The sequence below is a fragment of the Ochotona curzoniae genome, unplaced genomic scaffold (assembly GCF_017591425.1).
Source record: "Ochotona curzoniae isolate NIBS_2020 unplaced genomic scaffold, NIBS_Ocur_1.0 scaffold_3208, whole genome shotgun sequence".
In the NCBI taxonomy this organism is placed as follows: Eukaryota; Metazoa; Chordata; class Mammalia; order Lagomorpha; family Ochotonidae; genus Ochotona; species Ochotona curzoniae.
The window spans coordinates 17,686,997-17,710,916 of record NW_024467106.1 but is presented as its reverse complement, the minus strand read 5'-3'; the positions used below and the strand labels follow the sequence as shown (position 1 = coordinate 17,710,916).

Genomic DNA, 23,920 nt, shown 5'->3' with positions numbered 1-23,920 from the left:
CACATGCTCCAAGAGTTCTGCTCAAGTGGTTTTGATAGTTCTGAAATGCTACCGATCTTGCTGGTCCAAGGATGAGGAAATCCCTCCAACATCCACTGGCTGACACAGTCCGCCTCAGAGTCGCCACTAACCCAGACACTTGCTTTCAATACTTGGCTGGGAGAGCTATCCAATTCATTCTGCCCTCCATTCTCTGCTGTGGTACTAGACATCCCTGGAGTCCCCAGTGGACTGCCATATCCCCATGTGCACCTGGGCATGCCATCCATTGCATAATCTTCAGCCACAGAAGAGGCCCGGTTCTGACACATGTGCTCCAGTTAGACCACAGATCCTACAATTCTCACCATGTTTGGAGTTCTGAGTCCAGTGGTTCAGCTAGGAGATCCCCAAAGAAACCTCGTCTGAGGTCATCCCAGGCCTAATTCTCATGTGTGCTTGCCAGTACGGGGTCTGAGTCAGTCCATCACCCATATCAGCCTACACACATACTGGTTGTTGCAGTTGCTGGGTCAGTTCTGTCACCAGCCCCATCTCTTACACAAACCAGTGGCTGCTGTGGCCCAGCCCAACTCTGCCCACCACACACTCTGCCCTCATGAACATCAGTGGGAACTGCAGCCTATTTGGAGTGACCCCCCAAAATCCTCTGCCAGGCCTGCTCCAGCCCTGGTTTCTGTGTAGGCCAGTATGTGCAACAGACTGGTCCAGTCTGTCCTGAATCCCATTCAGCTTTTGTACACGTCAATGGGCATTTGGAGCCTAGTCAACCAAAGCGGCCTTATTATCCAGCTCTCACTCATGCTGCTGGGTGCAACCACCTATCTAGCCAGGCCCAGCCCCAGCCCTGGTTCTCATGGTCACCAGTAGTAGTGGCAGCCCATCAGAGAGGTGCCCTCAGTGTACCTACTCAGCTTATTCCCAGTCCTGGATCTCGCACTTTCCAGATGGTTTGGCAGCTAGTTTGATAGGGTTTGCTCCCAGTCCTAGTACTTGACATCTGATGCTGTGACAAAGCCAAACCAATCTGCACTTAACTTTGATGTATGCATGCGCCAGAGGATATGGATGATTAACCCAGCCTGCCCTAATCTGCACCAATCCCAATTCTCATGCTCACCAGAGGGGACAGTGGCCTAGCACGGGAGCCCATGCTGCCCCCTACCATGCTTGTACCTCCAACCAGGTCTCAAATGTGCTACAGCCCAGTCTGGCATGGCCCACCTCACCTTGGCATTTGCCAGTGGGTGCCATAGCCCAAGTCAGCCTGGTCTGCCCCCAGTTCCAACTCATGTTGGCAGGTGCTAAAGCCTAGCCCAACCCAGCCAGCCCTCAGCCCCATCTCCCGTCTAGCTCCCTGCTTTCGGCCTGGGAAAACAGCAGATTATAGCCAAAAGCTTTGGGACCCTATACCCACGTTGGGGACCAGAGGAAGCTCCTGGCTCTTGGCTTCAGATTGGCTCAGCTCTGGCTGTTGTGGCCACTTGGGGAGTGAACAAGTGGACAGAAGATTGTTCTGTGTCTCCTCTCTATATTTCTGCCCTTCCAAAAAAAAATGCAAAAAAAAAAAAAAATTTTTCCCTTTGGTTCACTAGGAAGAACAAGTTAGAATGATTGCTGTGTAGGTTCTGAGCATATCCCCTCCCTGCCTCATGGGCAAAAATGAATGCTGTGTGAGGATGCTTTGCTGCTTCCATCTCACAAGGCTGGTAGGGGTAGAAAACTAAGGAAGCTGGAGAGGGGAGGCAAGTAAGTGAAGATCAATGTGGAGGTTGGGTCCAAAAACGAAGTGGGAAAGCCAGCAGAGGTAAAGTGGACGGCAGCCGAGAGGTGGATGTAAGCAAACACGGCTGCCTCTGAATTCTCACGGAAGTTTAGAGTCTTCCGGTCCTGCAGAAATTCCCCTCCAGAGTGCTGGTGAAGACTGAATGGGTTCTCCCACAGTGGCCAAGGCTTCCAGCTCCATGCTGATCTACGGAAGCTTTGCTCACCTTGGAGCTTAAGACTGTCCGACAGAAACGCAGCCCTTTAGCCTCACTTCTTTTTTTTTTTTTTTTAAGATTTATTTTTATTATTATTTTTTTATTGGAAAGGCAGATATACAGAGAGGAGAGACAGAGAGGAAGATCTTCCGTCCGATGATTCACTCCCCAAGTGAGCGCAACGGCCAATACTATGCCGGTCCGAAGCCAGGAGCCTCTTCTGGGTCTCCCACGCAGGTGCAGGGTCCCAAAGCTTTTGGGCTGTCCTCGACTGCTTTCCCAGGCCACAAGCAGGGAGCTGGAAGGGAAGCGGGGCTGCCGGGATAGAATCGGCGCCCATATGGAATCCCGGGGGTGCAAGGCGAGGACCTTAACCACTGCGCCACGGCGCTGGGCCCTAGCCTCACTTCTTATTATCAACCCATTCAAGTCCATCTGAGCTGTAGCCAAATTGGGCTTCTGGTGGCTCCACAGTGGCAGCTACGACCTGCTCTCTCCCCTAACCTTTGGTCAGGCGGTTGTTCAGACTGTTGCTCTCCTGTCCTTGCTGCTGAACCCTCTCACCTGGAGAGTCAACTTGAGATGCCTGTTCTCTGCCGTGACCTTCACTGGTGTGTTCGGGCTCAGGGCCTGGTTCCCTGCACGTGCGCTGTGGCCTGCGCTCACTGTTTTCTGTGTTCTTGTCTCCCCCTCTAGATGGCTGGAGTCTTGAGGAACAGTGACAGGGTTCTGTTCCCCTTCCCCTTGCACCCCATGCTCATCAAAGCACGGTGGGTGCTTACTGCATGCCGATCACCGTGTTCACAGAGGGGAGCAGCACCAGGGAAATACCGCCTCACGTTAGCGCAGTGAGATGGTGCTTGCGGATACGGCCTCAGGAGTGGGGCCAAGCTGTGCTAATGAATTCACATTCTATTGATCTTCAAGTCTTGGTGTAACCCCGTGTGCCAAATCTCGTGCCTCAGTGAGCAACCCGGATAATCTCACAGAAACGCTGTTTCTACTGCCAGTGTGAAGCAAAGCACTGACACAACTGAATGAGACCACTCATGGCTTATTCGTGAGGAAACTGCCTTTAAATTACTGTCATTTCAGTTTTTATTCCAAGATCATATCAAGCACTGTGACAAGTATTACTTAACAGTGGCTTTAAAAACTTTTGGCCATAACTTACAGTAAAAACAAACAAAAAACTTAAAAAAAAAAACTATACATCACAACCTAGGTCATGTATATTTTTCCTTCATTCTTTCAAACAGCTGAGTATTAACACATACTATATGCAAAAAGAACTACTGTAAGAATGCATCAGCAAACAAAAGAGGGAAACAAAAATCTTCACTCTTTAAGACCTCACACAGTAGAAGGAACAATAACCTGGTAGGTGAAATCCACACACACACACAGGGACAGGCACCAGGAAATAAGCCCCATTACTGTGTGAGGCCTCACAGTCAGCCATTAGCCCCCCATTACTGCCTGCGGCCTCCTCAGTCAGCCATCAGCCCCCCATTACTGCGTGTGGCCTCCTCACAGTCACCCATTAGCCCACCATTATTGTGTGCGGCCCCCTCACAGTCACCCATTAGCCCCCCATTACTGCCTGTGGCCTCCTCAGTCAGCCATCAGCCCCCCATTACTGTGTGCGGCCTCACAGTCACCCATTAGCCCACCATTACTGTGTGTGGCCTCCTCACAGTCAGCCATCAGCCCCCCATGACTGTGTGCGGCCTCCTCACAGTCAGCCATCAGCCCCCCATGACTGTGTGCGGCTCCTCACAGGCAAAAGGCAAGGCTAAGTGACTGCACAGTCACCCACTAGCTGTGGGAAGCGACACTGATACTTCCACCCCTCTTTGCTTCCCCCGGCCTCTCATCTAGCCACTGCCCTCTCTGTGTTGAGCTGGCAGGCTTGACCTCTGCCTTGCAGGTTCAACCAGGTCTCGGGGAGCCTTTCCAGCCAGTGAGGCACTCTGGCCAGCGACACGCTCCAGCAGGCCTCGTGGGCGCGGCTCCCTTCTGCCCTGTATTCCACCTGCAGGTACCTGAGTCGCTTCCTCATTGCCCTGAGACCACCCTGAGAGGACGTCTCACTTAGCTTCTTGTCCCCTAAAAGCAGAGCTTTAAGAGTTGGTATAAATAAATACACATGGAATTGAACTGAACTCAGAACATGAGTGGGAGGGTGCTGCTGAACCAAGCCTTGCTGATTCAGGTAAGATGAACTTAATACGCTAAGACTAGAAAATAGAGCACTGGAAAAGAGATCTCTTGACCTCATTGCACAAATCACACAGTAGATAGGGGCTTCAGGACCGCACACTGCCATAGATGTGTTATGGCCCCCAACAGCAATAAACAGGCTTAGACCCAGGATGCCACGATGTGAATCACACAGATGGAAACTCAGTGAACTTCTGTTGCAAGGAGGAGGCCCACAGAGCAGCTGGGAGATCAGCCAACGGTCCTCGGGACTCTCTTGGCGGGCTCCACCCACTGCCAGGTGACTGTGAGGAAGGGCGGTTACCAACCTACTCAACAAAGGAAATCAGCTCACATTCCCCAGAGACGCTGCACAGTATGACCAGTTTTAGAACTGTCCACTTCCGCTACACTAGGTCTGGGTGGGATGGGCCTGTGTGGTCCACAAAGAAATCCAGGGAACGAGGGCGAGGAAGAGAAACTCTACGAAAGCCTGAATTCAGAAGTTTACATTTTCTCCTAGCACAAGACAAGACAGGGATCCAACCAACATCAGTCAATTATAAAAAGCTAGATAAAATTCTGTGTCTGCGATACAGTATAAAGCACAATTTCAGTCCTACTAAAAGGAGGAATGTAGGTTTTAGTTAAATGACCTCCAAGTGTCAGGGATCTACAATCCGTGATGTATAAAGATGTTATGAAGTGTTTATGTTATACAGACTCTCACCCATAGTTTTCAGTCTTTATTTTCAATCAGATTCTAATTCTGTAACACCAGAGCAGGGGAGTAAGGACTGTCCTTTGTTTTTTAGGACTGCATATTTAAGTAGGCACCTTAGATCTGTTCAAGAAGGGTCATACTGATAAGCTTAATTCGTTCCTAATTAAAGTAAATGAAAAAGGATAAACATGCATAGTAACTTTTTAATTGGACCAAAAATGGACATAACTATGCAGTTGTGTCACTTATGTAGTACCACTCAATCGTGTATAAATGTTAGAGTCACATTTGTTATATCTGACAGCATTTAGTCACATTGCTGACAATGGCATATATTTACAAAAGATGTTTAAGACTGGTAATTTAGTCTTATCTTGATTTTCCTTTCAAAATTGAGAAGAGAGGAAGTAGTTATGATTATACAAAGCATTTCAAGATGATACACATGTGCCTATCAGCTGAAACGGTGCAATGACATCAATCTTATACACCAAAGATGAATGGAACTTAAATAAATTAAATAAGCCTACTGCGTGTGAAGTTTTGGAAGGTACCCGTGTGAAGTTAAGCAAGTTGAGTGGTGCCTGACCGTCTGCTGTGGCGGATATGACACATTCAGACAAACTTGTGGGAGGCTGGGAGTGATTTTAGGTAACCTACAGTTTGGTGGGGTTTACAGATCAAAATCAAATGATGTTACAAAAAAAGTTACAGACCTAGGCAGCACAGTCCAGGCCTCGGATGGGTCATCCCAAGCTCTCATCTGCACTGCCCTTCCTTCTGTCTTCATGTACATGTTCATTTCTTTCAAAGAGGCGAGAAAAAAAAAAAAAAGTTCACCAGAATTCTGAAAGTTCCAGTTTGAACAGCACTGAGAGGAGCTTTGGCATTTACCGTCAGTCGCTGCCATCACCGTCTCTTCACTCTGGGTCAAGGCGGGGTAAGACAGGAAGAATCAGATTGCCAAACGCGGAGTCTTGAGTTATGAAGTAGCCGGATGAATGTGCATGAGCATGCTGAGAAAGAGTAAAAAAAAGGCAATTAAGCTATGAGGATCATAAGTTTTCAAACAAAGTAGCTAAAGCACTTATCCCAAACTCTTGGTTCTCAAACCATCCCTTTGCAGGCCCAGCCCCAACTCAACCATGACCAGGTCAGCATCATACAGATCACTCTCAATTATTGCTGATTTGGTCCTTCAAACCCTTTGGCCATACTGAATATCAGCAAACCATTGTAATTATGTGTGGTACAGCTTTATGTACCACTGAAATTCCACTGCAACACAATATAACTGTGCTGGCTTCTAAACCGTGGAACAGCTTGAGACAGAATGTCAGCGACCGCAGGCTCACCTGCAACGCTGCCTTCTGCTGGGCGGCAATGTGCTGCTGCTCGGCGTGATCCCGGAAGTCCTTGTTCAGAGCCGGCCTCGAGAGTGCAATACTAAAAGGCAGTGGAAGTCAATCAGTTGCCTGAGGCAGACACGCTTACTCATTTTTTAAAATTTTGTATTGCAAAGTCAGATATACAGAGAGAAGGAGAGACAGAGGAATATCTTCCGTCTGCTGATTCACTCTCCCAAGTGGCCACAGCAACCAATCCAAAGCCAAGAGCCTCTCTGGGTCTCCCATGATGGTGCAGGCTCCCAAGGCTTTGGGCCGTCCTCCACTGCTTTCCCAGGCCACAGGCAGGGAGCCGGGTGGGAAGCAGAGCCACTGGGACATGAAGTGGCAGCCATATGGGATCCCGGCGCGTGCAAGACGAGGACCTTGGCCGCTTAGCTACCATGCTGAGCCTGACACGCTTATTCTTTCCACCGTATGTGGTTAGTGTACAGTGTGATGTTGTGACACTTGTATTCACTGTGAAATGATAAGCTTATAAATATAGCCATCATTTCACGTGCTTACCATTCGTCTGCTGTGAGAACATTAAAGATGTATTCTCTCAGCGATTTTCAAGTACACAATGTGTCATCAACTAGTCACCAGACTGTGCCATGACCCTCCTGAGGAGTCGTCCTTCTCTCCAAATCACACTTTTCATTATATATCCTTTACAAGGATAAAAAGACCATGTAGAGTTAAGTCTTTCTCCCACTAACTACATTTTTTTTTTCAAAGATTCATTTATTTTTCCGGGTTTCCCATGTGGGTGCAGGGTCCCTAGGCCCTGGGCTGTCCTGTACTGCCTTCGCAGGCCACAAGCAAGGAGCTCCTGGCTTCTGAACAGCTTGGCTATGGCAGTTGCAGCTGCTTGGGGAGTGAACCATCAGATGGAGGATCTTTTGTTTTTGTCTCTCCTCTCTTCTCTGTGAATCTGACTTTCCAATAATAAACAAACAAATAAATCTTTAAAAAAGAAAAAGAAAAATGACAAAGTGTGGTAAGGAAAGGACTTTGCTCTGCCAGATCTGGCTGCCAGGAGATTCTAAATGATACAGGCACGAAAATATTCTCTTTCTACAAGTTGATTATTTATTTGAAAGGTAGAACAACAAGCGCAGAGAGGGGGTGGAGATATCCTCTGTCTACTGGCTTACTCCCACAACAGTTGGGGCTGTCCATCTGGGTTTCCAAATTGGGTGAAAACTTGAGATTTCGAGTCAGAGACCCGAGTACTTAGGACATGGCCTGTTGCCTCTCTGGAGTGCACTAGTAGGGAGCTGGTCTGTACATGGAGGTGCCATGTCAGGGACTTTACTATGGGACACAGGCGTCGGAGTGGCAATTTAATGGGCTGCTCTGCGGCGCCCAGGCAAGGACAGAGTTTGACGGAGGGAGAAGGGGAGCTGCAAGTCAGACTGCAGTGGGTTGAGAAGTCAACAAGAGAGAAACAGTTGACAACAGAAACGAGAGTGAGAAAAAGAGAAGTTAGGAGGGTGGCAGCTGATTGACAAAATAGATATGAGGGAAAATACTGAATACGGCAGATACTGAAAATAATACAGATCATTAAGCCACTTGAATCTGACCTACTTTGTAGAGCGCTTACAACATAGATCACTGGTAATAATCTGTTACAAAAATCTTACATAAGATTCATTTTTCCAAAGAGGGTTGTACAGAAAATTATATATTATGATTAGAATATTTTAAATTTAACTACTGTAACAGTCTGATTTTTAAAAGTCTTCAAAAGCCAGCGTATGTTAACACAAAATATCCTTGACATAAAAATTATTTTTTAACTAAAAGCAATTAAATAGCAGCAAACAGGAGAAAACTGTCTCCATCCTCGACAAGACAGGATATAAATCCTCTGTTCCTGGCGACAACACCAGCCTCCTATCAGCCCGGCCGGCATGGCAGAGGACTGTGCAAACAAACCCACTTCCGTCACTTTCCTCCCACAGATCACCTCCCCAAAGCACGCTCCTTGGCTTGCATTTCTCCACTCAGTACTGTTCTTTGCAGAAGACGCTCTCTATAAGTGTTATAGCATTTTCCATCATTCTGACGTATTCTTCATTGAGGTTTCTAAGTGATACATGAAATGCATAGCAAGCATTCATAAATTTATTTTAAAATCCTTATTAATTGCTTTTGTTACAGGGCCTGTCCCAATTAAGAATTAGAACACATAAAGTGTAGCTTTCCTTACAGAAACAAAACACAACACATATATGGCAGCGTTTAAGAAACCACTGCCAACCATTTTGAATTAGTCTAATAAATCTTTTCTCTCACCAACCATGAAAAAAATTATTAAGATATGTATGCTTAACAAAGTAACGTAAATATTTTCCTCTATTCTCTTAAAAACTATGATTCATATTAGCACCACAATTAGGATTCAATACCCAGCTCCAGGATGGTTTGTTGAAGACTGGTTCTGCATAAGCAATTTTCTTTTCTCCTTGTCCAGCTCTGCTAAGATCGCAACTCTGTTTTTGTTTTGAAAACCTGAAAAAAAGATGAAGAAAGAAAAAAAGAGAAATAAAGATCGTAGATCATGTATAAAGACGAGGCTGTAGAAGATGCAGAAAACAAAATTCCTGTTCTGCAACATATTAGACTCACTATCCACCCCTTTCCCAAATGGTTATTTTCCAGAATATAATACAATGATGCCTATTGCAAACTATAAAGAATTCTAAGCACTAAGGTATCATGCTTTCAAACCTGCTCTACAAAGGATACTTAAAGATGTTCTCTTGAAAGAGAAAAGGAATAACGCCCACCAAAACTAAAGGCACATGTGAAGAACATCCCAATAAAATACAATAGAAGCCTAAATCAATGAATAACCCATTGCTAAACGACAGGACCAAATTACCACCCATTCATATTAACCCTGAATGTAAATGGCTTAAACTCATCAATCAAACGTCATAGATGAATAGGCTGGATTAAAAAACAAAACCCATCTATTTGTTGCCTACAGAAGACATCTCACCAATAAAGATCAGAGGAAACTGTATCTCAAGGAATTTGATTTCTTTGTTTTTAGTTTCATCTCTTCAAAACTCTCATTAAATTCTTCACTGACCCATAGATCACACAGCAGCATCATTTTCTTCAAGAAGATTATTGATTTTCATTTCTTCAGTGACATATTAGTCATTCAGTAGCATGTTATTTAACCTCATGGTGTTGTTAATTTCTTTTTTCTTCCTGTTGTTGATTTTGTATTGTGGCTTTTCATTCAAGGGGATGTACAGTAACTGTGTAATGGAGACTATCGTATCCAGATTTAAGAATACAATCTATTATGCATCTCTACTTCCAGACCAAAGATGGACTCCCAATGAAATTGTTTACTCTATCTTGACAATAGTATGCTGGACTCCCTGCCACTGTCCATGCCATGCCTACAATGATGGATGTATGACTGTTTGTGAAGAACTATACTATAGTAATAATACAGGGAACTCAGTGGGGAAGGGAGGATACTTGGAGAGGGAGGAAGGGAAATTCCAGAGCCTATGGAACTGTATCAGATAATGATAACAATAATAAAAAAAGGAAATAAAAAAAATTAGCACACTGGTTAAGGAGAAAGTGATATATGAATAGCATCCATTTGCCATAATTGATTAGAATTTTGTCCTCCAGGATTTACACCTGAAGGGTGAGTAGCACATATGAGGCTTTAAGACAACAACAGGTATTAAGGATATTGGTGTTTTGTAAACCTCTGATGCCCCACCATCAGTTTCCCGGCCACAGGCATCAGTCATCACGATCAAATTTAGATTTACACTCTTTTTCCCAATATCAGCTTCAATGACATTTAAGGCATATTCCAGGGGAATTATTGTTTGCAGTATTAGCATCATGTGTCTTTTTAAGATTTATTTTATTATTTTTATTGGAAAGGCGGATATACAGAGAGGAGAGACAGAGAGGAAGATCCTCTGTCCGATGATTCATTGGGCCGTCCTCGACTGCTTTCCCAGGCCACAAGCGGGGAGCTGGATGGGAAGTGGGGCTGCCGGGATTAGAACCGGCGCCCATATGGGATCCCTGGCGTGCAAGGCGAGGACCTTAACCACTGCTCCACCGCGCCAGGCCCATTAGCACCATGTTTTTGAGTTAAATAAGATGCTCAACACTGCTTATGAAGGTGACCTGGCTTCCACAATTAAAGCATTTAGCATTTTTGACTAGGAAAGGTTTCAAGCGCTGCTAAGGGAGCACAATGTTTGAATGGGCCTTTGTTGAGACAGGCTTTCAGATCTTCTGTCTCTTACTGGACAACAACAGCCTGACACTCTTCATTGGCAGTATCAAAGGCTAGGTGCCCGGGTAACAGTTTTCTAGTACTATCACCTAGGACTTACTTTTCTATGGAGTCAGTGAAGTGTCCTATACAGTCAGCATAAACCATAAGCCCCCTGGATGACTTCTGTATAACTGTCTGCAAATTCAAATCCAGTTTCAATTTCTCCCAGGCCCATAGCACTGTATCCCATATATGGGTGAACCCAGCTTGAGGTAGTTGTACTTGTGCTTTGTAGTACTCCAATGCCCATCTCCAAACATATCATAAGTCACTTTCCCCTCCCTGGGGAGTTGTCGACCTGCTGGTCCTAGGGATCGCAAGCTTTCCTTAGCCATATCACTCCTCCACATTTTCCATTGTAAACATTGAGGAGAAAGCCCTGTTTTTGTTATTACTTCAAAATCATAGGGAATCCAATCTAAATGGCTGACTCCAGCCATTTAAATATTCCCACCCACATGAAGAAGTGGGTCTATAGAACGCACAAGCTTTCTTAAAAGCTGTGATGGTGTTAAAGTCTAGATTCTCACATGCAGGCTGATTATTTTCTTGGCTCAGTGTAACTGGGAAAAGCAATCATATCTCATGAGGTCTCCAGGAAATAGCAAATACTAGGGCATGTCCTTGGCCAGGTCTAAGGGTGACATGGCATGGGCTGGTACTTAAATGTTCTTTTATCCCATCCTCATTTTCCTCACTAGAAGATTCTGAGAAGTCCTGCAATTTTGTTATTTTAACCTGGGAAGCTTTAATTTCTTTTCCAGCTGCATTACAGTTGGCATCTCCCATTAGGGAACTCTTCCCTGAGTTGTCCTTTTCTGTCTTCCTCATCTGTAGCATAAGCCCTTTCTCTTTCAGCTGCAGTAGGATGGCATCTCCTGTTAGGATGGTCTCTCACACATTCTGCTTTTTCATCTTCCTCATCAGTAGTATAAGGCATTTCTTTCTCAGTCACATTACGGTGGAATCTCCTATTAGGGGAGTCTCTCACACATTCCCCTTTTCCATCCTCCTCATCTGCACTATGAGGTATTTTCTTTTTAGCCACATTTCAGTGGTGTCTCCTCTTAGAGGAGTCTTTCGCAGGTTTCTCTTCTAAAATCATAATAGTGGATTTAATTAAAGCCCATGTAATCCTAAAACTAGTATGAATATCTTCTATTCTTTGGGCCTTTTCACCATTTTTTTCTGGTTAAAATTCTTAAATTCAGTTTCTAGTGTCCCTTCATCTGGGGACCAAGGATTATATTCACAAATAACCTCTAAATAAGAATGCAACTGCTGCCTAGTTATCTTTGCTCCACTTTTCACTAAAAAGTTCTGTACAAGATAAAACAGTGCGCTCTATGTTGATTTTGGCCCATTATTCCCTCTTACCTTTCTATGGGGGTCTCCACTGCACTTTCTACCTGCTTTCAAGTCCCTGTTCGGGCGCCAATTGTTTGCTGTCTGGCAGCAATGGATTTGGTGCACAGAGCCAATAATCACACATGGATTACTGACAACAGTTAACAGCTGAGGTCTACTGGTAGCATTAGGCTTTTATAGACTGAGGGTCACACAGAATAAGGAAGGAGGGTTTGAGGAATTTACATATCAACCACAGGGAGCTGACTTGAGATTATGTGAGTTCCCATAAGTTGTCTATGGAACCCATCAATTGTTTCCACACCCTTGCCTGGAAGTATCTCTCTGTTTTGTACATCCAATCAACTGTCCTCCCACAGTAATTTTAATTTCCAAATGCAGAAGTTGTAGGAATTGCAGCCAACATTGGAGAATGCCTTAATCTGATGGATAATGTCCACTGAAATTTGTACAAACACAACTGAGCTTTTCAACTCCCTTTAACATTTATAAACTTAAATAAAATCCTTTTTTTTTTTCCCCAAAGACATTGAAGTGAGCTGGCATGGGAGGATTAGAAAATAAATGACACAAAAACCCATTCTATAAGAATTTTAAAAACTATTTAAAATTAGCACTGTGAATTTCCAGACTAATTTCCAGAAGTACTAAAAATGCATAGACTAAAGAGTCTGCTATAAATGAAAACAAATGATTTTAAGATAGAAAGCTCATATGTTTGGATATTGACTGGAAATTATTTGTATGGCTTTGAAAACTAACTATTCATTTACTTATTTCACTTGTGAGAAACACTCCCATTCGCTGGTTCACTCCTCAAATGCTGACATCAGCTAAGCCGAAGCCAGGGAAAAGGAGCTCAATCTGACTCTCCCACACGGCCAGCAGGCATCCAATCATTTAAGTCATCACTGCTATATTAGCAGCATGCCAAAACTGGGACTCACACCCAGGCACTTGGACATGGGTTGTGGACATCCAAGGGCATCTTGACTGCTAAGCCAAAAGCCTGTCCCCACGTGGCTTTAACAGAAGAAAATTTTCACATGCTATAAAAATATTCCAAGATATGTTGAACTTTGATCACATGTATTCTACCCCATTGCTCATTTTACCGTGTTTTGCCGAGTAATCAAAACAAGGGTGGGAAGAGGCATTCCTACAAGAGGATGCTTCATATCAAAAGATGTATGTCCATGTAATAGTGCTGGTGAATGGAACCGTATAATGAATAAAAATGGTAAAAAAAAAATTTTAAAAGATTTGAGTTAAATTGGACTATCATTAATAACTTGAGCCCTTAAATATCCAGGAAAAGGTCCTTCTTCCTTATCATCAAATCATGTGGAACAGATTTTTCATTAAAAAGGAACCAAAATTTTAGAAAGCATGCTGGTTCCCAGTAAGCTGAATCAAGTTCGAATGCCAGTACCAGCCACCAATTTATAGGCCTCTGGGTACAATTGCTTAGCATGCAGACCTCACAGTAAACACCTCCCGGACTAGTCTGAATAGATCTCTTTCCTAACAAACAACAGATCTTGAGTTACTTTATATCAGATTTTACCTTGACCTAGTTTCAACCTGGGTTTAGGTTCACCCTAGCATCAGAAATCTAATTTATTTTCTTTGCCTTGGCAGTTAAAATGAAATAATAATAATAATAATAAAGAAATCGGAGAGAGCATATTTGGCACCATCCAGTTGCCTCTTGAATTGCCTCCATGTCCTAGCTCAGTGCCTGGGTTGAGTCCTGCCTGCTCCACTTCCAACCCAGCTTCCTGCTAAGCACACCCTGGCAGGCAGCAGGTGACAGTCAAGCACTTGGGTCTCTGCCATCCACACAGGAGACTCAAGCTGAGTGCCAGGCTCTTGGCTTTTGGCCTGCCCCTACCCTGGATGTTGTGGGCATTCAGGGAGTGAACCTCTTTGTTTCTGTTTCCATTCACCCCTTCAAATAAAATGAAACAGAGAACCTGCCATTCTGTTTTATCAATATTTTAAAAATGAAAAACAAAGCAATGTAGCTTTTAAAAGCTTGTTCCAAATTTTGCCTTTCTATCCACAGTCTCATCTTTAAAAAGAAACACAAACAATTTAAAAGGTCGTGTCTAGGGCCCAGCGGCGTGGCCTAGTGGCTAAAGTCCTTGCCTTGAACGCCCTGGGATCCCACATGGATGCCAGTTCTAATCCCAGCGGCCCCGCTTCCCATCCAGCTCCCTGCTTGTGGCCTGGGAAAGCAGTCGAGGACGGCCCAAGGCTTTGGGACCCTGCACCCATGTGGAATACCTGGAGGAAGTTCCTGGATCCTGGCTTCGGATCGGCATACATCGGCTGTTGCGCTCACTTGGGGAATGAATCATCGGATGGACGGAAGATCTTCCTCTCTGTCTCTCCTCCTCTCTGTATATCTGACTTTCCAATAAAAATAAATAAATCTTTAAATAAAAAAAAGGTGGTTTCTAAGAATCAGTACAATAAATCTAATGAAGCTTAAAGGAGGGGGAGCAAAGCCTAGCTGAGTCTGTCGTGTAAGTCCTCTTTCCTGTGGCTCACAAGTGGTTCAGGTTAAGATGTGTAAAAGTCAATCAGAAACCCCCAGCCGCTGTGCCCAGCCATTCCTACACAGCTGGGAGCATCCAGAGCGGCCCCAAACTAACATTGCCCATGACCTATCTGCAAGTCTTTCAGTTACCACTATCAGCAGTTTCACATAAATACAAAACAACTGAAGACAATTCAAGTTCATTACTCATGTACCTCACTGGTCTTTCTAAAGTCAAATGGGAACAATCCAGCTGCCATATTGAGCAATAAAGAATGCTTCCAACACAGTGAGACACACAAATAGTATCCTGGCCAAATCCCAGTTTGTCTGTGTCCATGTATTAAAATTCTCAAAATGTTACTGCTTATCAATCAAATATTAAGACCCTACCAAATGTTCCAGTTACACTGGATGCTATCAAGAATATGAGGTTCTGTGACCTCCGTGAAATTAGCAGTCCTGATGACTACCACTGCAGGACAGGACTGCATCTGAGAGAGGGCTCATGAACACAATGGGATTCTAGGCTCTAGCACCAGAAACGTTAACAAATCACAGTACACAGATCATGACTGGTTTTGAAAGGTTTTTTTCCCCAGCTATTTTAAGATAATTAAAGCATCTGACACTGAAATGCCATACTGGTACACATGAATGCTATTCAGAAATAATCTAACACAGCAAAATAGGATCGATCTGAATAAGAAATGGAAAAAATTGTCACTAAGAATCCAGTAGTCTGCAGAGCATGACACAGACGCCCTCTGCTGGTCCCTAACAGCAACAACTCTATGATATCCACAAAACCACTGAGGAAAGAACCATGAAAGCCACAGGACCAATCTAAATTGTTTTCTATTTAGACTTGGGATCTGTCATAGTGGGTGTAACTAAGGATGAATGAAAGACAATGCCAAAATGTTTATGTTTTTACGATAAATGCTGAAAAAAAACAGTAACCATCAACAGTAAATCTTGATTATTTGTGTTAATAGAACAGAGAAACAAAAAAATTGCTTGCATTTGGACCACATTGTGTGTTTTTTAGCAGCCTGTCTTCTCTCCAAAATAGACTTCATTCCTTCCTCAGTTTTTACGTTGACTCCTATTCAATTTTTTTCCTTTTTAAGACAAAGATTATGTATTTGCATAAATAGAGAGAAATCTTCCATGTGATGGCCGCCACATCCAGGGCTGAGCCATGCTGAAGCCAGGAGCTCCACGTGCAGCTCCCACGCTGGGGGCAGGAGCCCTTGCCACAACACCACCGGCAGGGAGCTGGATCACAAGAGGAGCAGCCAGGAGCTGAACTGGCACCCACAGGGGATGCCAGCTTTGTAGGCGGCAGCTTCACACGCACCACCACAAGTCCAAACCAGCTAGAGCCTTTTCAATCTGAGTCCTTATGACTTAATGGTGAAAAGAGGTCAAAGGGCACAAGAAATGCTGACTGTGATGAATACACAGAGCACACAAAGCATAGCTGGTTATCCGACAGGCGCACGACGCGGTGTCAGCTGGCAAAGCTGTCAGGAGGAGCCGGCCTGTCACAACATGGGGTGAGTGTTCTTTATCCGAAGCTTGAGACTCAGTGTGGCAGACTTTGGCCTTTTTCAAGTTTTGGAACATCTGCATATATAAAACGAGATATCCTGGGGACGGGCTCAGGTCTACATACAGAATGCACATGCTTCACGTGAACCTTATACAACAGCCTTTGGATAAATTCACTCAATATTTTTAACATGGCTAAATTTTGATTGCCACCTCCAGCATGAAGCCTGATATGCAATTTTCCACTTGTGGCACCATAGTGGCACTCAGAAAGTCCTGGATTTCAGAGCATTTTATATTTCAGGGTTTTTAGTTAGACATGTCCAACCTGTCCTACACTTCCTTCATACCTGAGAAACCTTTACTTTGTTCTAAGTAGAATTTACAAACTAGAACAGGACCAGCACAAACCTGGTACTAGTAGAATATGTCTCAAATCTCAGTAAAATATTAAAATTACTTCTTTAAAGGCACTGGAGACTGAACTAACAGCAACAAGGCAGAAATGATAACTGACAGGATTTGACACCTGCGCCCTTCTTCCTGATGAACTCCACAGCCCAGAAACAGCTCTAGCCTCTCTTTAACAAGTCTGAGGCTTCAAATATAGGACTCAGCACTGGCAGAGCAACCAAAAATTCAAGAAGAGAAATGAAAAGAAAAGCCAGCAGGAATAAAGGTTATATTATCTGTGCAAGTGAAATCCACCCCAATTTCTCTCTCACTGCCAAACTTCACACATGCAGCAGAGACCCAAGGGCCCCGGCAATAACACAGCAGCTGAGACTGAAAAAATTAAGCAAGCTTTCAGTTGCTGCCCAACACAAGAGAAGCCACGGAACTCGAGTTTAGCCCAAGCTGTCTTCTGGAACAAACACCACATCTCAGCAGAACACAACAAAATCCAGAGTCTACAATCAATGTCACAATGTCCACATTTAAGAACAAGTCATGGGCCCAGAGCGGTAGTCTAGTGGCTAAAGTCCTCACCTTGCACATGCTGGAATCCCATATAGGCGCTTGTTCTAATCCTGGCAGCCCCACTTTTCATCCAGCTCCCTGCTTGTGGCCTGGGAAGGCAGTTGAGGACAGCCCAAAGCCTTGGGAACCTGCACCCCCCTGGGAGACCCAGAGGAAGCTCCTGGCTCCTGGCTTCAGACTGACTCAGCTCTGACTGTTGCAGTCACTTGGGAAGTGAATCAGCAGATGGAATAACTTCCTCTGTCTCATCTCCTCTCTGTATATCTGACTTTCCAATAAAAATAAATAACATCTTAAAAAAAAAAAACAGAGGAAGAAAAGGAAAAACATGACCCATAACCCACAAGCGACCAAAGAACAGTCAACAAAAACCAATTCCAGAAGAGTAATGCCGACAACGCACTCACCAGTGAAGGAGTTAAGGACCATAGATCCATAGTAAAGAAAAGGGGCATTTTAGCTAGAAATATAGGAACTACTGAAAATAACCAAGTAGAAGTTCTAGAGCTAAAACAGTACAATGAATCAAACAAAATATCCACTGAATTGACTTAGCAGCAAATTGGAGATGGCAAAAACCATTGGCAGACATGAAGTCAGAGCATTACATAACCTGGGGCTGGTGTGGTAGCAAGTGGGTCAAGTCTCTACTGGCAACACCAGAATCCCCTGTGGGCGGTGATTTGAGTCCCTGCGGATCCACTTCCTATCCAGCTCCCTGCTAACAGCCTAAGAAAGCAGTATAGGATGGCTCAAGTCCTTGGGCCACTGCAACTCAATAAATGACAATATATAACAACAACAATAAATAATAATAATGATAATAATAATAATAACAGAGACAAAATGCTGAAACACAAAGAAAAAATCCTAAAAGCAGCCAGAGAAAAGGAACATATTACACATATGATAAGAAAGATGCTGTGAAGAAAAATAAGAAGCAAGCAAGAACAGGAGAAAGAGCTGGTGTTGTGGTGTAACAAGTCAAACCGTGGAGTCCGGAACATCGGTGGCAAGCTTCAAGGATTCAAGCCATCACTGCTCTCTCAGCATGTGCATGAGCAGCAAGCTGGAATCAAAAGTGGAAACAGGACTCGAACCCGGGCACTCCAATGAGTTAAAGGTAATCCAGGTGCTCCTGACCCTGGGTTACCTATATCACAGTCCTGATCATTTTTCAATTGTGGGTATTCTAAACTGCTCTGTGAGAATTATTCTCTTCTTCAAATACATTACTATAAGGAAAAAAATCTCCAGTAATAACAGAAATTTCAGCATGCATTAATTACCTTGTCCTGAAGGGTTTGCTGCCATCTTGGATCTGCTGTCCCAATTACATTCAGTGGCAATTACTCACCACTTCACAATCACCTGCAAAACAAATGCATATCTGTATATACATGCACATATATACCGATGTATAATACCATGCTCTCACCACAACGAAAAGTTGTCAGGAACAACAGCTGATCTAGTTGTGGCTTCTTTATGCAGTTAATCTCTCCAGAAAGTCTCATTTGGAAAAGCACAGGCTTAAATTAGAAATCAATACTCCGGAGACAATGCGGTGGCATAGCAAGTCAAGCCACTACCTGCAAAGCCAGGCTGGTTCAGATCTGAGCTGCTGCCACTGCTAACCCAGCTCCCTGACACACCTAGCAAAGCAGCAGAAGACGGCCCTGGCACCTGAGCCCCTACCACCGATACTGGAGAGGTGGATGGAGCTCGGCTCCTGGCCTCAGCCTGGTCCAACCTTGGCCATGTCGGGGGTGAATCAGAGAATGGAAGCTCACACACTCTAATGCTGCCTTTCAATACGTAAATCCAAAAATCTCTACAGGCTTTCAGCCTTTGATGAACAGGAACATGAATGGTTTACTCTCCGTGGTATCAATGCCAACATTCAACAGTATTCGGTCTTTAACATATATACCAGCAGGCCAATTGACAGGCGTCCATATGAGCTCAGTGCTAGAAGAAAAAAAAAAAAAAATCTCTCCTCTAGGCACCTCGCTATCCATTTAAAACATCGCCAGCCTCACATGTCTCCAGTACCTACCCTCCACTGTCCAGTAAAACGCGGGCAATCGGTCCCTTTTTTCTACCACCATTGCAGAGACGGGGTGCCTCTGTCCAGGGTCACAAACCACTCAGGGCAGCTGGGGTGACCAATATCCTGCTTTTTTGCATGAAATCCTACATGGATCCCAAGAAGAAGGTGCGGGGGGGGGCGCACCACAACACAGTGGGAATTACAGAGTCCTACTCAAGCAACCCCTGCAAACCAGCTTGACAAACGCGCCCTCTCCAAGGCGAGCCCGGCGCCTCGCGAGTGGAGAACCACGCGGCGACCCATGCCCGAGCCGGGGAAAGCTGCCCATCAGGAACTCAGGACGACAGAGCCCTCCGCGCAAGGAGCCGGGCTGAACCTGAGCATCTCAAGGGTCCCCGCCCAAGGACCCGGTGGGCAGGCCGGGCAAGACCAAGAAAAGGGACGGAAGCTTGGTCGGGGGCAAGGTCAGCGGGGAGGCGCTGTCCAGCAGCTGGCGGAGCCGCACGCCTCCACTCGCGGCCGGCGTCGGGGATCCATCCCACTCACCCGGCACGCGAGGGCAGCCGCGCGGCCAAGGGGGCGCGACCACTCCAGACCAATGTCGCCTCCCGGAGCACTACAAGCTTACCGCCTCCGCCACGCTTCCGCCTCCTGCCTGACGAGCGCCCGGCGGAGCGGAAGTCCCGCCTCCCTTCTGGAACCTCACGGATCGCCGTCACTGCGACAGGCGAGTGAATGGCCGCCTTGGGGCGGACGGAACTCCCCCGCCTGACGAGCGCACCCGAAGAGGCCGGTGGGAGATGTAGTCCGTACTGTTGGGGGCGGAGCTACCAGGCAAGTGGGTCCCTAGCACCGGCGTTGGCTTCTCCTCAGCTCGAGCTCCTTCCTGAACAGAGAAAAGCCATCCGCGTGACGCGTTTTCTAATTAAACCCACAAACAGCACGGAAGATGTAGAAGCTTTCACTTGTGTGGAATAGCCCACGCTTTAAAAGAGGAGGTGCTGTAAGTTAATAAAAACTCCAAGACACCACTAGGGGTGTCACCTGACGCTGGGTTCCAACACACCAAAGTTTCAGTTACCTTATATTTATTTTATTTATTTATTTTCATTTATTTGAAAAGCCGAGAGAGAGAGAGGGAAGTCATCGGTCCTTCGCACCCCAAATGCCCACAACATCGAGGGCTGAGCCGGGACAGAGTAGGGGAAGTGGGTGACCATCTCTGCGAAGTAGGGACCCAAGTACTCCCTGGGATGTGCGGAAACAGGAGGCTGGAATTGGAAGCCGAGCCAAGACGTGGCCCCAGGCACTCCCGTCTCGGCTGTAGGCATTCCAAGCAGGGACTGAACACCTGCCCCTACCCGTTTACTTTAAAAGGAAACCTGACATTGATGGGCTCACCTATGCTGAGGTCGCTGTTACGCATCCTGGCCTGATGTTTGTGTGGCACAATTTTATTGTGAGTAGATCTGTGACTGAAATGAGCATTTCAGCAGCGAGCATTTGTTCATTCCACGTTCAGCAGCGATTGACGGTTTTCTGCATACCAGGGCCTTGCTGTGCCCCAGCTTGGATCCTGTCAATTCCCTGGTGTCTAGGCAGGACTTGGCGTGTGGAGCGCCTTGCCCTGTGCCCAGTAGAGAGCTGAGATCCAAAGGCACAATTGTTGCCAGGTGCCAAGGCCAGGTGTTTGCGCCTCACACCTTGCTTGCCCCTGGAAGGGTCGCTATGCTCCTGAGCTGGGCTTTTGCTGACTCCTATCCAAGTGTGACCTGCTCATGTAGGAGCACTGGCTGGGAGGCGAGGAAGACCTCTCGTCACTGCAGAGGCCTTGGTGGGACTAGGAGGAGGGTGGAAATGTATGTAGCTAATGGAACCGTGGGAGGATAGTTTTGCTTTATTACCGAGCTGGACAGTATAGAGTAGGGTACAGAGAACTTGGGTCTAAGTCCCAGATGGGCGTTCTGGACAGTTTATTCAAGAAAGGGGAGTGTGAAGTGAGTTCTACCCCCAGAAAAAAAATTTCTGAATTTACAAACATTTTACAAAGTTCCTCCCAGAGTTAGGGGAACATAATCAGAAAGAAGATAATATTTACCTTGCTGCTACTCCATTTGTTTTCCTTGGTGGGTATTAACCCTTAGAATGCTCTGTCTTCTTGTGAGTTTTTGAAACTTGCACATCACGAGACTTTTTGGTAAGATTTATTTTTTATGATACTTTTAACATAGTGGCTGACAATGGGTTAGTTCACATCTAAGCTTTGCCACTAAGTGATTGTAATCCCTGGTTTATCCTTTTAGTGCCTCAGTTCTGTAAACTATACAATGGGAGTACAAATAAGTGACTAAGTGCCTATCATGAGACTAGAACTTGCCACATAGTAAGCCATTCAATGAATGTCAGCTATCAGTGTTATTAGAAACAATATGTTTGTGAACATCTGTGTTTGGGTATCTTGGTCCTTTCTCATTAGGTCAAATGGTAAAAGCATGGATCTTACATCCACAGCAGGAGGAACTCCAGGACTAAAGGAGCGCGGGTTACTGCGCCATGGCTCTGTTAACAGATAAGGACAAGTCAGGAAACAGCATGCATCGCCTCCCCCTATAACCACTGTGGTTGCAGACCACCAATATCCAAGTGAACAGTTGAATACAGTCCCCTGTTTCTAACTGAATCCACCTAACTTCTTGGTATTTTATGATAAAATATTAGTGGGAATGCAATGGCCTAGACAACCTTTAAACTCACACATCAAATATGTAGAGGTTGGAGACAATGATTATGTCAGTTATCCAGTGCTAAATGACAAATTACCTGGACATGGGAGGTTAAAACAATAATTAGTTATTACCTTCTACTGGCTTAGGGGCAGGAATCCAGGCAGCATAGGTGAGTGGTTCTGGCTTAGGGTCTGGCTAGGGTCACAGTAAAGATACTGACTGGGACTATAGACACTTAGAAGCTTGATTAGGAGGGAGGATCTGCTTATAAACTCACAGCTAATAGCAGGAGACAGCAGCTCCTCACGGTGAAGGTTTTTGCTGTAGGATTGCTCCTGTCATGGCATAAGAAGTGACACAAAGGACTGTTGCAGTAGCCTAGTGGCTAAAGTCCTTGTCTTGCACTCCCCAGGATCCCATATGGGTGCCCATTTGTGTCCCGGCTGCTCCACCTCCCTTTCAGCTCCCTGCTTGTGACCTGGGAAAGCAATGGAGGACAGCCCAAAGCCTGGGGACCCTGCAACCATGTGGGAGACCCAGTGGAGGCTCCTGGCTTTGGCTCAGCTCAGCTCTAGTTGTTGAGGCTACTTGGGGAGTGAACCAGCAGATGGAAGATCTTTCTGTCTCTTTCTACAAATTTGCCTTTCCAATAAAACAAATAGATCTTTTAAAAAAAAAAAAAGTGACACAAGAGGATGTGAGGGAGGCAGGGTGAGAAGGAAGGAAAACCAAACAGGAGCTAGGCTAAATGCTCATTACCACTAGCACATTTTAGTATCCTCAAAGTGCCTAGCAGAGTGCTAGACAGGTGCACCTGCTGCGTGATCTTTAACTAAAACCCACTTAAAGTGTGCCCTTTTATTGCTGTGTTTAATGAATATTTAATTATGTGTGCTATGCCATGCCCTGGAAATGCAGGCAGATGATTTGTCCTTGTCAGTAAGATGCATTTGTGTGTACTGCCCAGAGTCCCACCTGTGCTTTTCCACTGCTTTGTAAGCTGATCTAACCCTTTAGTCAAATGATGTTCGGTGACTTCTCATGGTGTCTTAATCTAATCTGTGCTGTGGTAACAGAATACCCAAGATTGAGTCATTTGTAAATAATAAAAATTGATTTTTTTTCCTGCCTGCCTCTGGGGGCATAAAAGCCCAAGAGGAAAGTACTGGTATCTGGTGTGGGGGAGACCTTCTTACTGTGTCTTCAAGTGGCAAAAGGACAAAAGTGGGGGAACCCTGTTCCTTCATAGGAGAAACAGAGCCCACCGTAGGAGTCTCCCCTGCCCTGCCCCTTGCCCCTTTTAAGATTTATTTGAGGGCCCAGCGGTGTGGCCTAGCCGCTAAAGTCCTTGCCTTGAACACGCCAGGATCCCATATGGGCGCCAGTTCTAATCCCAGCAGCTCAACTTCCCATCCAGCTTGTGGCCTGGGAAAGCAGACGAGGACGGCCCAAGGCTTTGGGACCCTGCACCCGTGTGGGAGACCTGGAGGAAGTTCCTGGATCCTGGCTTCAGATCGGCATAGCATCAGCCGTTGAGCTCACTTGGGGAGTGAATCATCGGATGGAAGATCTTCCTCTCTGTCTCTCCTCCTCTCTGTATATCTGACTTTCCAATAAATGAATAAATCTTAAAAAAAAAAAAAGAGAGAGATTTATTTGAAAGCCAGAGTGACAGGGAAGGAGAAAGAGAGAGCTTCCATCTACCAGATCCCTCGTCGGTGGCTGCAATGGCTGAGCCTGGGCCAGGCCAAAGCCAGGAGCTAGGAAATCCATCCTACTCTCCCACATGGGTAGCAGAAGCCCTTGGCATTTTCATTCACTCTCAGGCCCATCAGCTAGAAACTGGATCAGATGTGGACAGCTGGCACTCCAATCAGCACCCCTAATTTGGGATGCCTACTGTCCCCTTCCTTCCAGTCCATTTTCTAGCAGTGTTAATTGACTCATGAGGGTCCAATAAACTCTGCTTCCCAATTCTGTTGCATTTAGGGATTCAGTTTCAACAACAATTTTTAGAGTAAACGAACAAAAAACTCCACATTGCAGTGCACT

At 45.4% G+C, this 23,920-nt stretch overlaps 1 protein-coding gene across 1 annotated transcript; it reads right to left on the bottom strand.

Moving 5' to 3' along the window:
• Positions 1-4,917: 4,917 nt before the first annotated feature.
• On the bottom strand, positions 4,918-19,783 carry LOC121144753 (INTS3 and NABP interacting protein). Its single transcript, XM_040963242.1, has 5 exons — positions 19,689-19,783; positions 18,379-18,460; positions 8,714-8,816; positions 6,264-6,354; positions 4,918-5,924 (listed from the first exon to the last, which is right to left on the bottom strand). The coding sequence occupies exons 2-5, from the start codon at positions 18,401-18,403 to the stop codon at positions 5,829-5,831; spliced, it is 315 nt and encodes a 104-aa protein (XP_040819176.1). The 5' UTR covers positions 18,404-18,460; positions 19,689-19,783; the 3' UTR covers positions 4,918-5,828.
• Between the last annotated feature and the right edge of the window lie 4,137 nt (positions 19,784-23,920).